The sequence below is a fragment of the Coloeus monedula genome (genome assembly GCF_965178545.1).
Source record: "Coloeus monedula genome assembly, chromosome: 20".
NCBI classification, from domain to species: Eukaryota; Metazoa; Chordata; class Aves; order Passeriformes; family Corvidae; genus Coloeus; species Coloeus monedula.
In genome coordinates, this window is record NC_138800.1 from 9,097,190 (window position 1) to 9,114,699 (window position 17,510).

The 17,510-nt window shown below is 41.3% G+C and overlaps 1 protein-coding gene across 7 annotated transcripts in view; it reads right to left on the reverse strand.

Moving 5' to 3' along the window:
• The window catches only part of BCAS3 (BCAS3 microtubule associated cell migration factor), a 300,156-nt gene that overhangs the window by 201,596 nt on the left and 81,050 nt on the right, over nucleotides 1–17,510 (reverse strand). For all 7 annotated transcript variants that reach the window (XM_082294442.1, XM_082294446.1, XM_082294444.1 and 4 more), the window contains exons 15-16: nucleotides 16,850–17,114; nucleotides 1,438–1,588 (exon numbers count right to left, since the gene is read on the reverse strand). In XM_082294442.1, coding sequence (XP_082150568.1) covers nucleotides 1,438–1,588; nucleotides 16,850–17,114 — 416 coding nt within the window. The remainder of the gene's footprint in view (nucleotides 1–1,437; nucleotides 1,589–16,849; nucleotides 17,115–17,510) is intronic.

Genomic DNA, 17,510 nt, shown 5'->3' on the forward strand with positions numbered 1-17,510 from the left:
GATATGCTTCCAAAATTCACCTGAGCAGCAGCACAATCTTTTTCCCTCGCCTGTGTTTAAACTGTGAGCAGAAAACTAAAAAGGCAAAAATAAGCAACTGAAATGTGTCTGTGGAGGAAGCTAAACCTCAACATGACCCTCAAACTGTTTCTTCACTGTTTCTTAAGTTCCATTTACAATTATCTGTGAAGTTCAGGAATTTCTCTCTGTGCCTGGGGCAACTGCGTGTTCGTGGTTCACGTTTGGCTCAACAAGCCCCGTGAAATTCCCGGCAAGGGCAGGAGTGGATTGTTGGATAGACACGAATGGATACACACGTGCACACATCCCAGCTTCTGTCAGCATGCACACCCAGGGCACCCAAATAAGGGATTTTACAGCATGTCCTGAACTCGAGCACAGAATATGGGAATTACTCAGGGAGAGAGGGAATATTCACAAGCTCTCGCCTGAAAAATAATTCCCGGTTCATGAAACACAAGGTAAAATTCACCTCACGAGCAGGGTTTGAGCAAGAAAGCACTGAAGCAAGAGAGGCAGTGCCTGCGTTTGCCAAAATGCAGGAGAAGGTTAGGAAGCTGTAGGACTCTCAATTGTTTTGTCCAACCACATGCCATGCTCAATCTACTTTCCTTAAAAATATAAAATCGCTCTGTAAACTAATGGATCTATCATATTTTTAACTGGAAAATATTCAGGAATTCAAACAACCAGAAAATGAGAGAGGAAAAATGTAATCATCGCCCAGCAGCTTTAATTACAATAAAAGAATATTTCAAGTTTAGCAAGAGAAAAATATCAACTATTGGACAGTATAACTTAATTTAAAATTGCTACGGTTTATGAAGCTCATAAAATCTTATAATATATATGTTTAGAGGAACTTTTCCCAACAAATATGTTGAAGTGCTTTATCATGGCACAGGAGAAGTACCAAAGTGCAGCTGGCTCTGGAGTGGAAATCCACACATGAATTACCCAGTCCAGAACAGTGCAACAGAGAAAAAATAAGGTCAAGAAAACAGCAGGATTAAGTTTTGCCTTTCTGCTCAACCTGGCTTACTGTCTTTCCAGTTCTGATGGTTAAAAATCATTTCTGCTTGAAAAGGTTGGAAATCAAAATAAACAAACTTGGAAAAAAAAGTAAAACCATATTTTATTCTGATTGAATACAGCTCTGCTTATGTTTCATTCCAATTCCTGGTGTTAAAACTTCTCCTGACCCACCCAAATGAATATTCCTGAATTTACAGAGGTTTGTTTTCAGGTTGTATTTATTTATCTGATGTTTTCAGTCTCCTCTTCCTCCCACCCCCCTTCTGCTGCCATGAAGTTACATATACTGAAATTAAAATACGGAATAAAACTAATTCTCACTAATAACACAAATGATTTGTACATGAATCATAAAGGCTAAGAAAGGTTTGTGCCACTTACCCTGTGCGTTTGGTGATGGTCCCTAATGTCATTGGCTGCTTGATTTGAGCAAGAGGCAACACCACAGTCAAACTTGGGAGCGGCAGGAGTCGAGGATTCCCGGGATTGTTGTTTGTGAAGTTATTATAAGTGTCTTGGCTGTTCAATTTACCTTGATGGAATAGAGATGCAATAAAACACATTATTGGAATTTTTTCTTCATTTATCATTTCTACATCTGCCTGAAATAAGATGAAAAAGACCAAAAAAAAAAAAAAGAAAAAAGAAAAAAGAAATAATAAACTTCTTTTGTAATAAAAGAAAAAGATCTAAAAAATTATTCTTTGTTTCAGATAAAGAATAAATTACAGTGGAAGAACCAACTACTAATTTTACATATGGGGATAAGGAAGGATTCCTTTCCATGGAAGGGAAATTATTCCTGCTGCTGCTGCTTGCCTGGCAGTTTTGTTCACCGAAAAGTTTTCGAGTTCGATTTGAAGGACAAGCTCTGGATTCCAATTCCCTACTTAAAAAAAGGGAGTATCTGGAAGGGAATTATTTTCCTAAAGTACCACATACAGTGTTGGTAATTGGAAGTCCTGAAAAGGTCGCTTTTGTTGTCTCGATGGATAAAGACACGCAGAATAATCATCTGCAGAACTAAGGCTGGAGGAAAATATCAAGTAACTATGTCAAATAAAGCCACACTAAACTACATGTAAAAATCAAGAAAGTATCAAAAGAGTAACTAATTTCATATTCTTTCAAAAAGACGAAAATGAAACATAGGTACTGAAAAAAAGGAAAGAGAAACATAACAAAAAAACCCTCAACAACCCTAAATTTAGCTGGTTTCAAAGAGGTCTGTGCTGGATGGGTGCCCAGTTTGGATACGCTTTCTTACTCGCTGTATCACTCTGTAGTCACAACCTTTCATTCTTCAGTTGGAAAAGGAAACTAGCTCCAAATTTCATGGACAGTAAAGAAAGAAATGTGAAGAAACCAAAGAAAAAAGCTAAACAAAAAAAGGGGCCAGTCTGTTTATAGCAGAATCAAAAGTACTTTAAATAGACAAGCAACCATGAATTAAAAGGTTTAGATCATTAACTTGTTTTTCTGTGTTCCTATAATGCTGTGAAATGCTGGCTTTGTTCTTAATCAAAAGGGAACCATATTGGGAATTAGGTTCCTAAACAACCGATGCATTCTACACAGATATTATACAAATCCCAGGCCAAATCCATACAATCTGCCTCAAGAGCAGCCACCTTTTTTCAAGGAAGAAAAACAGCACAGCAAAGGGTTTCTCACAGGAAGCTGCCTGAAAAGCTTTAATGGTACTTCAGATGGATTGAAAATAGGAAAAGGAAGGCGGAAAAATCTTAATGAATGTCTCATCATCCTAAAGACACTCAATGCTTCCTTCACCCTTCTTTTAATACTATATAACTGTAAGCTTGGGGGTTTTATTTGGGTTTTTCTGCAAAGTCCCCAGACCTCTGTGTCTCAGAGAAGCACAATAACAGAAATGATGAAATTACAAAGTGTATTTTGAGATAAGTATCTGGCCTGAGCATCCATCAATAGGTTTTAAGAGAAATAGCAAAGCTTTAATGAAGGACAAGCCTATTGAAGTTCCCAGAGAGCAGATTTCATTAATAGCAATTTTCCTGCACCAACTTGGAATAAAAAGAAAAGGGAAAAGGAAAAAAAATCCCAGCTCAGTTTTAAATAAGACTGAGATGCAATTAATTTTTTTAAAGATTAGTTTAATAATGCACTTTAGGTTCTTGCAGGAAGACATATGAATAGTTTTGTGCATTATTGTCTAATTAGTTACTGTTCCTGCAGCCAAGGCCTCCCTGGAAGTGTTTCCCTCTCCCATATTCCCCTGGATCCACACAGGCACAGCAAACACTGACAGTATCTACTGAGGGGGCTCTAAATGTCCGTAATTTGTTTTCTTTTACTTGTTCAGAATATAATGACTAACTCTGAACTACTGATCCAAAGGCTGTGTTGGAACAGCTCCCTCTCCCCTCTCAAGGCACATTTAATGTCTCAGAGCCCTCTGCTCCCAACTTCATGTGGTTTTGCACATGCAAAACCTTCAATGGAATATTTGCACACAGAGAAAAGAGGAATTTACAGATGTCCTTCCTACACAAGGATGAGCTGCTTCGCTTCCATACAAGTTGAGGACTCCCAAGGCAGTTTGGGATACTTAGAAAACTGCAGGATTAACTCATCCCTTCAGAGTTTTTTATTAATCATAGGAACAACATCTTACAAATTCTAAGGCTCACCTATAAGAACACATAATTAAACCCAAAAAAAAGTACTAAACAAAAAAAAGAATGAAAATGTAAAAGAGATTCTGAAAGGGACTAAAATGTAAGATGATTCTTCTTGGAGAAAGAAACCAAAAAACATTTAGGAGGTCAAGCATTTAATTTGTAACTATGTATTTGGAAGTGTAGCTTAATCTGATATATACAAACCTCAATAAAAAATTAACTAAACCAGACCTCATAACGCACAGCACTTCACAGCACAAACATGACAAAAAAATTCTGCTGTGACAAATGGAAAAGCTGTAAATACCAAACATATGTCACAATAACCATTGCCTGCCAACCTGCATTTTCTGCTGCAACAGTCAGTTGCTTAACTGCAAAAAATGTAATTAAAAGTGATACCAGACAAAAATTAAAAGTTGGAATGCTACAAAGAGGAGAGAAATTATTTTTGACAGGAAAGTTGTTCTTGAAAATCTGACTACAATAATATTAAGATGAAGGGGATGATTAAGGTTAAAGAAAACCCCCCAATTTTCTGGTGTGCTGCTGTACCCATCCAGGAATCCGAAAAATGACCCTTCCGTTCCTCCAGCCCTTCCAAGTAGGAAACTCCTGCAGCAAACAGGAGTTGTGTGCACACAGGGCTGTCAGATCAGGCCAAAAGAGCACAAAGAATGCAGTCAAGCATCAACATTATTTCTACAGCTCAAGCCGTTGTTGATTCACTGTCAAAGGACAAGCAACAAATAAGCCAAAGTTTAAGTCGGGTAGAAATATCCAGTATTTTTCATCCACCAGAATGCTGAACTCAAGTTACCTCCCGACATGTGGACAGTGCATTTAACTGTAAATGGCTGTAGACTGACACACACAGATCACATCCCACAGACTCCTCCAGGAATACCTTTATTGCAATCAATCATCACCAGCACAATTCCATGGCAAACGTGTCCTCTAAAGGATCATTTCCAGTTGAGCATCCCAAGCAAGGGGGCACTTTTCTTTTGGTAATCACCAAGAGCCCTCAGGACCCCGTGCAAGGCATGGGGTCAAGTATTTGTCTTTCCATGGGCTGCCATAGAGAAGATTTTCGTATCAGAGCTGTGCATTGAACATATTAAAGCCAGCCTAGGCTGGTGAATCTCCTACTAATTTTACTACAGGACTTCCAAAAAGCTGAGGATGCTGTGTGGCTCTGGAGTCTGACAAGTTTATTTGCAAGTGCAGCCTTATGTTGGGTAAACATTGCCTACTGAGACATGAAAACCCAATCCTTGGTTCTGGTTTTGGACCTGTTTGCTGAGTCTGCAAAACCACCACCATCTCATCCCCACAAAACCTGAGCCACGCTTTTCCAGACATTTTATTCCACTGACACTCAAAGCAGAAATAGATTAAGTTGAGGATAAAAGTGAAGAAAGAAAACAACAATGGGCTTTGTTGTCAGAGGGAGGGAGCGGCTGCCAGGCCGGCGGGGCCGAGCTGTATTCCCAAACCGGCCATCACTAACAGACTCACTTCCAGTGAGGAAAAAAGGGAGGCCTGAAAGTGCCGGACAAAAGAAATCCCAGCAGACAAAGAAAAAACAAATTAAAAGCACCATTATAAAACACAGATGCTATAAGGAAAACAAACTTCACAAGATTTAGTGGTTTTTGACAAAACTGGACATCTGTGGAAAAGCCATCAGGAGAAGCTCCCAGGTATGGCCAGACAGGCTCGTGGTCCCACGGCATCGCTTCCCTCCTCAACCCCTGGGCAGAGACACCCTCAGCTCTCCACACACCTCCACCACTGCAATGTCAATTTATCAACAGCTAAAATTTTACTTACAATTATTTTATTTACGATCAGTGTTAACTCTGTAAGTTACTCTTTAGGCCTGAATATGAGATTTAAACATTTGATCAAATTACACTTTTTAAAGTTTTCAAACTGTATTTTTGGATAAGAAAAGAAAGCTACATCAAGGGGAGTATGTTCAAGATTTGCAAGCTTCTAACACTGTTCAAAAAGCAATCAATCAACTGAAAGCAATTAATACAATTACATGTCCTCTTCTGATCAACTAAGAGCCTTGATGAATTCAGGCCAGATTTCAAACTGGTCAGTGTTTGAGAGGAGCATTTGGGGGCACTGCTGTCAGAGATCAACAGAGGAAAGAGGAGGAGAAACACCCTGATTTTTGGCACTACTAATGACAAAAGTATACATCCAAATGCAGCTTGGCAGGGACATTCCCCAGCCCCAGGGATAGTGTTCAGCTGCAACACAGTGTCGCAAAAATACTTCATGGGATCCTGAAAGAATGGTATGGATGCAGCTCCCGTTACTCTGCTCTTTAGTCCAGCATAGTTCCACAATGACGCAACCAAATCACTTCTCACCTGATTTCAACTGAGTTTGAACCTACCAGTACCACAGATCCCATCTGTGTGTGGAAATGGAGCTCCCTAAATCACAGCCAAGTTTAAAACCAAAACTACACCCTCACACCTAAGGGATGCAAACACTAAGTTATCAACAAACTGAAACTAAACCCTTTTACCCGTTACATTTCAGCATGTGTATGACATGTCTCCAAGCGCTACAGGATTTTCTTTGGTGTAAACTGTCAGCGAGCAAAGCAAAAAGGACTTGGCCCAGAGAATTTTTTCTGGTAGGAAAGTAATGATCAGAAGGATTTTAGTTTCTCTATACACTTTATTTGAAAAACTAAAGTGGTATCAAGCACCTCTCAGCCTTATAATAAAATGCTTCTATGTTGATTTTTTTCCATTTTTCTTCCATTACTCCAATACAAAAAGCTTAGTAATGCAGTGTCATTAAAATTCAAACCCCACTTGATTAGGTTTTATATCTTCCAGTATTTAACAGACTCCATTTCAAAGAGTACCACGTAGTCTACTGACATTAACACTACATATAAACATCTATAATTTGGTAAATAAAAACGCAGTAACTCCGGGCTATGCAATCATGTGGAGGCCAAGTTACAGGAAAATGAACTATGTTTGGCCATTATTTCTGTTTAGTGTAACACTGAGGATTCCTAAGCTAAACATTCCCTAATTGTATAATGCAAGGGAAAGAAAATCCTTTCATACTGCTAGGCAAGAAATGGCAGGAACAACAGGAGTGTCATGGATGTGTTGGTTTATTTTGCTTTGCTTTTTATTCAATACAAAAAGTTTCCCGGATGAGAATGGAAAGCTTCCCAGCTTCAGTTCCAAGACTTTCACCCTCATTTCTGACCTTTCCTCAGACATGTTCCAGTATAATCTGTAATCTACTACAGTCGGAAGAGGAAACAGCAGCGCCCTGGTGAGAAACGCTGCCTTGTGACCCGAGCAGAGAACCCAGCGGAAGCAATGCTGGCTCACGGAGTCCTTGGAAGAGCCTGACAGACAAATTCAGTACCGGCCCGGGAAACACACCCGGCACCAAGAGCCCTAATTACTGCCAAAGTGGGCTTTTTCTTTCATGTTTTGTTTTATTCAGTCCAACATGTGTTATCTTTCTTTGTAAAATGTTAGACATTTTCCTAGAAAAAGTCAGGAAACTAATTATTTTAGTTAACGATCGCCTCTCAATTAAAGTTACATTGCCATTTCCTTGAATTGTGTCCTATCAAATTTAAACTCATTTCACACCCTAACCCTCAATATTTCCAGTACAATCAGACCCATTAAAGGAAGAATATTATGATTTAGCTACAGCATATGCACACACATCATGTAGCTACTCAGAGCTAAACCTATCACTAACTTGCTTCCATTGGAATGGATGGGAGAAAATAACGCAGCCGGTTGTTTTTGTAACATTTAAATCCGTTTGATATGGAACCTTTGGAAACACAGCTGCACTAAATCTCACGGCTGTCCTAAGAAAGCAGAGCTTGCTCTCTGTTTGCATCTAGGCAAGGCATGTGATGGTGACAGCTCCTAAGTCAGAGGGCTCTGCCGAGACGCACAAGCGCCAGCCCAAGTGTCCCAGTCACTGCTCGGACAGAGTCCCCTGCCCTCTCACCCGAGCTCCTTGAACTTCAGCATCATCCACTCAAAATTTGAACATGGCCTGGTAACAGTCCCTTCCTTCTGGAGTTTTTCTGCTATCTTCAGTTTCAGAAACTTTGTCATCAGTTATGAAGTCTCTCACTCACTGATACCCAATAATCTCCTCTTGTCCTCGGCAGAGAAGGAACTCCCACGACCTCTCTGCTGCCTGTGCCTCTACCTGGCTGTGCCTCTACCTGGCCAAAGATGGATCATGAAAGAACAGTTCCAACCTCAAGCTCTATCTGGATTTGAACCTATCCTTTACTTACACAATTAGTGATCTATGGTTGGTCATTTCTCCTAGCTCCATGTGTATTTTTTCTTTTCCTGTATGGAAAAGAAATTACATTGACAGTCCAGAGGAACCAAAAAGGAGAGGAAACCATTCTGCCAGAACAGCAACAATGTCTTGGGCCCTGTGACACCTCTCACAACAGCTGTGAGGACACCTACAGTGTCAACTGCCTTGTGCAAAGAGTAACTCCTTGAAAACCCGACACAAATACCTGCTTCTTCCCTTGCTGTTTCACCTCCTCACTTTGTACAGACACTGGTTTGCTGTGCTATAGCTGCTCAAAGAGCTGTAAAATAAAGGTGTCTCGTGGCATTTCCTTAGAAAACAACCCCTCCACCACCACACACACAAGTCTGGCATAATCATCATTTTTCAGGATTTATTTAACTAAAAATACTGTTTGTGCAAAGCTTAAGTCCATGTATGGGCAAAACTCAAAATAAACCCAACCAAACTGGTTTGCCAGCTGTTGGCTGCAGGCTTTGCGCAGGCAGCACTGGCAGCACTTAAGCTGGGCTATTCCAGATGGTGTTACCAGCCAAATCAGCCAAACTGGTCACCCTTTGCTGGGTCATCTCCAGCAAAGGCCAGGCACAGCCAGGGCCAAGTCCATCCTCTTTGAAACAGATTTTGCACCTTCAAGCAATCCACAGATGGGAAGAATGCACGATGAGTTTCTTGTAACTACTACGGGTGTAGCTGCAGAGTATTTTGCAAACAAACATGAAGGAGCAGTGCCATCCTCCCCTCCATGTGGGTGTAAGCCAGCTGTGGGCCAGAGGCTGTGGCTACCACAGCACTGGACTGGAGTTTGCAAACTCTTCAGAGGACAGGACTCTGTGAGCTCAGACTAACACTGCACTAATGAGGTTATCGTGCAGGCAGCCTCCGGGCGCTGTGGAGAGACTCTGTTGCTCCGATTTCTTGCACATGGGAATTTTGCTAACACTGTCTGCTGGTGAATGATGAAGCGCTTGAGAAAACAAGAATGCACTATTGCTGCCCCTCGTCGTGTCTATCCATCATAATTCAGATCAGCACAGCTCTGAATTCAAAGCCTTCTTTCAGGGATGACTCCGAGACACTTCAGCATTGTAAACTTTGGAAAATTTTGGTGTCTCAGACTTTTCTTCCAAATGATACAGAATAAAATTATCTTTATGAGTTGAATTGTTTTTGTATTGGGACAGCACAGTCAGAAAAACTGATCAGCTACAAACTACAAAATGAACCGGGCTGGGAATTTCTGAAGGACATCTCTGTGTGCAGATGTGTTCAGTGAGGAGATAGGGAAAGTTTAATGGCAGCCCCTTACCCAAAGGGCTGAGCTTACTCCAATTTAATATTGATGATAAACTACATATTAACACATCTGTGATTTTTATCCCCACCTTTCCATCTCTGCCTTATTTTCCCTCCAGTTGCAACCACAAGAACAAATATTTTAGCACCTGAATTCAAGCCGGGTTGAATACACAGGATTTATCCCGAGTTATGTGGAAAAAAAAAAAGTGCCTTGAGAACCACTGCATTTGAGAACTTGATAATAATATCCATGGGTAATTATAATAAATAGCTTGTCTGAAACACCCATAGAATAGGAACTGAAACAAACCATAGCAATCTGTCCCCCTTGTACCCGCCACACACCCACGGCAGCTCTGCTCTTTTACCCATGACCGCTGAGGATGTTTTCTGGCTCCGTGACAGCATCGTGACTCAGGTCATGAGAAGTGTCAAAGATGCATTTCCTTGAGATGGGAAAAAGCAACTGATTTAACAGCCCACAAGGACTAAGCAAAAAAGAATAAGCTCAATCAGCGTATTTAGGGGTAAAGATAAACCTTTTAAAAGATAGAAGTATATTTTATTTCCAATCTTAATGCTTACGTTTCTTTCCATAAAGTGTTTACATTTTTCAGGCTACCAAAGATGCACAGTTGATTAAATGCCTTACTTAAGAATAATAAGCTGGAAAAAAAGGAGGGTAACAAGGGCAACACCCATTTACTGCATAATCCATCACCAGTCGTATAGACAGGGAGTCTGATTCAGGCTGCAGACATGAGGGAGCAGCCCTGGATTCCCAGAATACCCACTGCCAGGGGAAGCAGAAGGTGTTTGGGCTTGAACTCAGCATGTCCATCAGATAAAATGTTTGTTCCCACCAGCTCTTGTCCCATTCCTTCCCCTCCTTGGTTACTAACACGGAGCTTCACATGCTTTCACCTTCCCTCATGCCAAACCTCCCTTGTCATGCAACACCCTCCATACTTAAACCTCCTCCTTCAGCTGATACAGTCTCTTGAAAAACTCTAGATTCTGCTTTCTCACCTTCTGATCCAATATATTACGGGCTTGTATCAGGTGAGCAAAGCTACTTTTTGTCATTTCACTGATGGCAGCTCCCTTGAACCACTTACATTCCTTGACCCACCAGCAAATGTCTGGACAGCAATGTCTCCCCTGTGCTAGTCCACTCTTCTCCTGACCTAATTCCAGCCTTTCCACTTTGTGCCTTGGACACGAACCACGCAGAGAATCTTTCCTGCATCACTCCTTCAGTGACCAACTCTTTTCAGCTGGACTGTTACTCCAAAGCTCAATCCTAGTGATGGGTTTTATGCTGATCACACTCATTTCAGCTGTACACAAGTGTACCTAACTCTGCACTGACACACTGAGAAGACATAAAGTCGAGCACGTTCCTTCTCATGGATCATTAATATCCTTATTTATCAATTTCCAATTGGCAACTGCAAAATCCTATCAAAGTGCTGCATCAGCTGCAGGATGTTGTTACTACTTGCAGTGTACAAGAAGGAAATGCACCAGCCTGCCTTTTATGTACTGGTTAGCTGGGGAGATTTGCAGATGGAAAAACATGGGTTTACTGTAAATTAAGAGGGAGTAATCAAAGGAACAACTGAAATAACCATAAAATTCCAAACTGTCATTCTCAGTCATTTTCAGATAAACCCTTAAAATTCCAGTTACCACTTCTTGGACTCCCTCAGTACCTGACTCTCACACATCAGCACTTGACCCTCTCAAAATTTCCTTCCATTTGATGTTACCAAGACTGAAATCATCCATCTTGACAGGAAAACTTCAGGGGGACGCTCACATCTGTGGTAATCCCACTCCTCTCTGCCTTCCCCTTTCCCTTCACCTCGCGATCCATCTCTGCCATCGCGGTCTCCTGTGTGCTGCCGATTATTTCCTCTCCGCCTGCCTACCCACAACCTTTCCGAAACAGTTTGCTCTGACCACTGCTACAGCATTTGCTGTGCTAAACCACGCAGTCATAGATTTTTACATGCCGTATCTCAAGAGCTGCAATTCCCTTCTGATGTCCATCTCCTTCAATTTTCAATCTATCCGTAATATTTGAAACTTCTCTTTCAAATATCAAGGTGAACATGTATTTACCCCAGTCTTCGATCTATGCTGTTTACTAAAACCTGCTTCTGAAACACTTGATGTACAGACACGAACTTCCCTTGTGACAAAATTTATCACTACACTTCCCTACTTATCTGAAGGGAATGTATCTTTTCCTTCCACTTCAGAAACTATCCAAAATATACCACCCACTTCTTTCACTCCACTGATTCTCTACCCATTACAAAAAAAAAAGGAGGGAGGGGGAAAAGGCAGCTAAAACACAGCAAACACAGCTCCCTTAGACCTAGTAAGCTGCTGGCCGGTTCCCAAACTGGTGATTCCAGCTCTTCCCACCTCTTCTCCCAGCCCTACATGTGGGACCTGGGCTTGCTCTGGGCCCTTCCAAAGCCAGCGACGGGATTGCTCCAGAAAGAAGGAATCATCACAGAATGGTCTCTAAAAGTCACTAGCAGAAAATTCCCACCAGATAAATTAACTTTGTTTTTTTCCCAACTGCCTTAAAACCGTGAAGAGAAACTTCAGGTGAGAGTGCGAAGAAAATCACTGGGTGCTTCAGGCAGCACAGTGAACGTGGAGGGTTTATATTTGCAAATAAATAAATATTTATGATGCCTATACGAGCAGTTCAGTGTCTGTATTAGTTAAAAAAGAGAGGGTTTTATCCTCATCTCCACCATTTGTCCGTGTTACGGCGGTTCCACGCCAGGTCCCCCTCTCGGGGCCGGCCCCGCCTGAGGCGCCATGGCCGGGGGGAGGGCGCCCCCTGCAGGCCGCGGCGGGCAGAGGCGGGAGCGCTGAGGGACCCGGGGCGGGCAGACGCGTCCGCGGCGAAACCTGCGCTAAGAAGCGGAGCTGGAAAAGTAATTATTTGAAATTATCTGAAATGACGCGTAAATAAAAAAAGAGCCGAGTGTGACGCTGTGGAGAAACACGACAATGACACAAATAGAAATGTTAAAAGCACGTTAAAACAACGCGGGGCGATGCCGCAGCTTGCTTTGCTGTTTCCACGCAAACTGTTTCTATCGTGAGACGCTAAAGAGAAAAATTAAACTTAATACGGAGTTTTCGAAGAAGCGCTTTCAGCTCGTGTTCACAGCGTTTCGTGTTAAACTCCGTGAAGGAACTGCCCTCCAGTGCTTTAAGTTATTATACAGTTAATTTTCTTTGAAACTATTTTTGTCTGCCTCTCTCTAAATAGGTGGTTTCTTAAGTGAGTGTTACTTAAAGGAAACCAATCTGTTTTTCAGGAAGGGCTGATGATGTCAGTCCTTTCAACTCTGCTTTCCCATAAGAATTCTTCTAGTAAAAGGAGTTTCACTCTGGGAAATAGTGAAAAGTAACGTGAAAATATGTAAAGCATCTCAGGCTGCATGTTTATCAAACTTCCAGTTTTATGTTTGGCTTTTAATCATGTTGCGATTGTGACAGATGAAGGAAAATCAAGAGAAAACCTTTTGATTTTTAAACTTAGAAAAGATTTTGCAATGAAAAACGTGCCACACTAAAATATTTATAAAGAGATAAATACAAGCCTGAACGCACTGTATCGAGAACAACATGGTTTTTTCATAATTTTAAATTTATATACTCCATCTCAGCATCAGTATTAAATCTGAAACAGAACCATAGCATACTATGAACAGTTTTTTGGCAAATAAATAAATACTTCAATGCCCAATGAAATACAAGACAAATTCAGAGAGAATCATATTATTATGGAATATTTTTAGTAGGTGAGGATGTGTAGCTGTAGATCCAATGTTAACTTACTGGATTATTATTTGTTCTGGTACTGGAAATTCCTGCAGCCAACAACAGAGAAAACCGAGCGAGCAGAGCTACAGAGACTTTATTCACTTACTGGTGATGGAAGAATTAATAACATTCTGTAAATTTTAATTTGCACTATTAAAATAATTGGAGTTATATGTAGTTTTCAACCTTCCAAGTAAAGCACTGCATTTCTACAGCTAAATGCTCCTTGCTATTCACATGTTGGTGTCCTGAAGAGAATAGGGAGAAGTTTGAATCACCAAGGACACAGTTCTGCTTTAACTACTCGCCCTTTAATCCTTATGGTGTACCTGTGAGACAGGTAAGGAACCATAAACCCCGTTTTATACAAATAAAGGGCCACGTACGGCTGTATTTTACCCTAATGTTCACCCCCAACAACCGACCGATGTTGTAACACTCTTATAACAGTAAAAGCCCATAAAAGGATCCCAACATAACTCAGATATTCGTGACAACACACTCTGGCAATCCAAGGGAATGACAAAAATACAACCTCGCTGGATTAACAGACAGAACAGCCCAAACAAAATCTCTGTCGGCTATAAAAGGTGCAAAGGAAATATCTCTTTATCATCCTCTATTTAACAGTTTACTTCATTCTGCTGAAAAGAACAAAGCCAAACGATGATTCATTTGGAAATGAAATCATCCCTACCCCCAGTAAAGGCTGACATTGTGCGGGTAAACAGTCCTGGGGTGCTCCAACACAATGTAAATAGATTGCCTTGCTACTATATACACAGCAAACAGTTTCATTTTGAAACCAGGAGGCAAAAAAACAAGCGAGAAAAACATGACAGAGCCTGAACGCTGAAAATATTTACAAGAACAAAAGCTAATCACAAATTACCATCAATAAGTTACAATTGCCAATCAAAAGGGAAGATAAGCCACTGCAGTCTTTCGGCCTGAGGCTGTAGCAATGATATTGTAACGCAAAAGGAGTATCAGCAAAAGGATTAAGAGCAGGTTTTTTTTAATGTAGGGTTTACTGAAAATTGGAAAAGATGTAAGAGGAAAAATCGTGATGACATGACTCCGCACGGAAAAATCCTCCAGTTTGCCACAATCTTCTCTGAATCAGTCACTTAATCAACACCTTGTCCCAGAGCAATGGCGCTCTCCAGGACATGGTCTTTGGCTTTATTTCCATTATAATCAGCCGCACTTAGAGGGGTGATTAAGGAACATAACAGTTATTCTTCTTGAAGAGAGCTACAAAATTAAAGTCATTCCACACACGGGCAACACAGGGATTATTATTGTTGTCACACAGCAGAAAGCTGACAGACAAAATCAGCTGAATAAAATTCACCAAGGGCTGCAGAGCGAGTGAGAAGTAAAACAAAGAACTGAACCCAGAACTGCTCTTTTCTGTTTCGAGTACTCGTTTACACTTCTGTCACCAGACTGCCGTGACTCCTCCAAACAACAATAATTTAACATTATAATATGGTAAGGAGCTGTTACAATCTAAGTAAACACATCTTAGCTCACAAATTAAAATAATCATCGGTCTCTGGCTAATCCTGCTGCCACACACAGGCACACACACACAATCCCTCTGCTGAAAGTCGCTCTGAACTTCAGGGGTTTTTTACAAGTTGATGATAAATGGCTTTTTATAAAAAGCTTAGAATAGGGCTCAATATCCTGCCTGCCTTCAGCCAGGGGAACTGAAAGATTACTGAAATGAAAAAGCAGCAATAAAATTACTGAAAATATTACAGTACTTTACCAAATGGACTCTTTCAAACACAACTATTTTATTTTTTCTCCTAATTTTTTAAAAGACAACTCTGTTAACTCCTCTATACAATCCCCACAAATTTCTCATGGAAAATGTTCATATGAAGTTTTGCAAGCTACCAACACACAGTCCTAGCACATGTCCAACTTCTGCACTGAGGAAGTGATGAGTACAATCTGTGTGAAGTCCTCTAGGAATCGAAGTCACCTTCCTGCCTTAATTCTCAGCACCCACGTGCAGACTTCCAGTGGAGACGATTGTTTAAACAGAGTTAATTTTTCAAGCAGTGATGACTGCACAGAGATCTTGAAAGAAATCTGATTTATTATCTTTCAAGACAGACATTTGCAAACTGAAGCCTCAGAACTCTTGAGACACTCCCCTAAAAGCTGCTGCCTTTCCCTCAGTAACTCGTCCATGCATGCCTGTCTCCTACCTCCACCACTGAGCATCCTGAAACTGCTGATTCTTCTTTAAAAGAAGTGTCAAATATATCCAAAACTTCAAATGTACCTCAGAGTACTGTAAAGGCAACAACTTACTGCAATTTCCCTTGACAGAAAATAGAATTGGATGGGTGATAGCCACACAAACTGACAGTTCCTTCCTCTCCTCTCCATGATGTCCACAGTTAAAAGGGGTTGGATGTGCCATAGCGAACCTTCAGAGCACTCCCCAGCCTGTTTCAGGCTGAGCTGCTGTACAGAGATGAGAGGAAGTAAAATGGTAGATACACAACTGTCTCCAAGGAGGAAGAAAGTTCAGAGCACGTTTTGGGTGCCTTCCAGTGGCTCCAGGCAGAAGAGGATGGCTCCAGAACAGCCACGCACAAACCTTTGTTCAGTAAAGTCCAAAGAAAGGCGAAAATACAGAGGCTGCTTCTGAGGCAAGTCTGGTTCCCTTAATAATCACCAAGTCATAAAACAGTTCCTTTGATTCAGAAATCCCACAAAGGTTCTCTCTATAGCAGAAAGCCCAGCACATAGTTGGGCTTTCACAAGAGCTCCTAATCCTGCTCATAATTAGGGAAGAGGGACTGTTCCTGGCCATTTTTAGTACTCTCAGACTGGGAAAGGGTGGCTACCCCAAAAAAACTGCTACTCAAACTTCCACTTCCATGGAACTTGTGACTTACTCTCAACAGAAAGGGAGCATAAGGATGCAGCAAATCCTGAATGCAAACAAAATGGCTTCTAGCACAGAAAGAGCAGGGCTGAAATAAAAGACAAAACTGGACAAGCTGTGACAATGATAATTTTTGAACATTTTTTGAGGCTCCCCTTCACATCCTTCGAGTTTCTCCAAAGCACGTCCACCACAGGAGCAGGATGGACAGATCAGTTCTTGCAGATCTTTCACCTTTGCACATCATTTGTCACATTGTTCCCACACACACAAAAAAAATGGACAAAAATCTGTGCCATCAGCTTCCCACTGCCTTGTTCCCGCATTTCTCCTCGAGCAGTATTTATTGTAGATACCCAGATGTGCTTCATGCTCATCAAGGCCGATGAGCAATGAGAATTTTAGGCAATAAATACAGAGCAGTTTACTGACTGTGTGCTACTTAGAAACAAAACTTGAAACCTAAAGACCCCCAACCCGTCAGTTTAGAGTGGAAATTATTAACACACCTGTGATAGCATCGTTTACTTAAGCAAGCTGCAAAACTAGAACTGTCTTCCTGAAGTGTTTCCACCTTGGCTCATTCCTGTAATATCTGCATACATCACATATTTTTGCACAATGCCTACAGCACCTCATTTTATGAAATTCATATTATCTTCACGATGGAAAGAAAGGAAGAAAGTGGATTTACCATGGAGAGGTGAGCCAGAGGGGCTGCTTGACAGGCCAGGCACGGGGCTGCAGCGTCCTCCCTGCTTCGACGTCAGCTCCTGCTCAATCTCCTCCAGCCCCGCGCTCTTCTGGAAGCGGCTCATGCGATTGACCACCCGTGGGGACATGTGAGTCCTGACACAGGGCTGGCCTCCGTAGGGATTGATGGGAAAAACATGGGAAGTGCCTCGGAGGGTGCTGACCACCACCCAGCGGCAGTCGTGGCTGAAGGAGATATCCTGTACCTGGAAAACAGGGGCGACATGGGAGTGAAGCCACCAACGCGCACACCTCCAACAGAGCGCTCGTGTCTTAAACGCAAATCTGAACTCAAAATGGGGAAAAAAATCCCTCAAGTTTAGGCAATAACTTGAATTTTGGTGCCTTTATCAATGAACTTAGTATTCAGTGTATATTATAAGCTGCACTGCAATTCACAGTTCCAAATTTTATGTACTTTTCAAAATATTCTGAGATTATGCAAACAAACCATGCTGCAAAGTGCTGCAGAAAGCCGCAAGATCTTGGTGTAGTTTTCAAATAGAATTTAGTTCTAAAAAGAGCCGGGAAATTGTTTCAATTATGTGTTTTGTATTTGCTTGTTTAATCTTTAGAGATTGCTCAAAAAGGGGAAAAGGGAG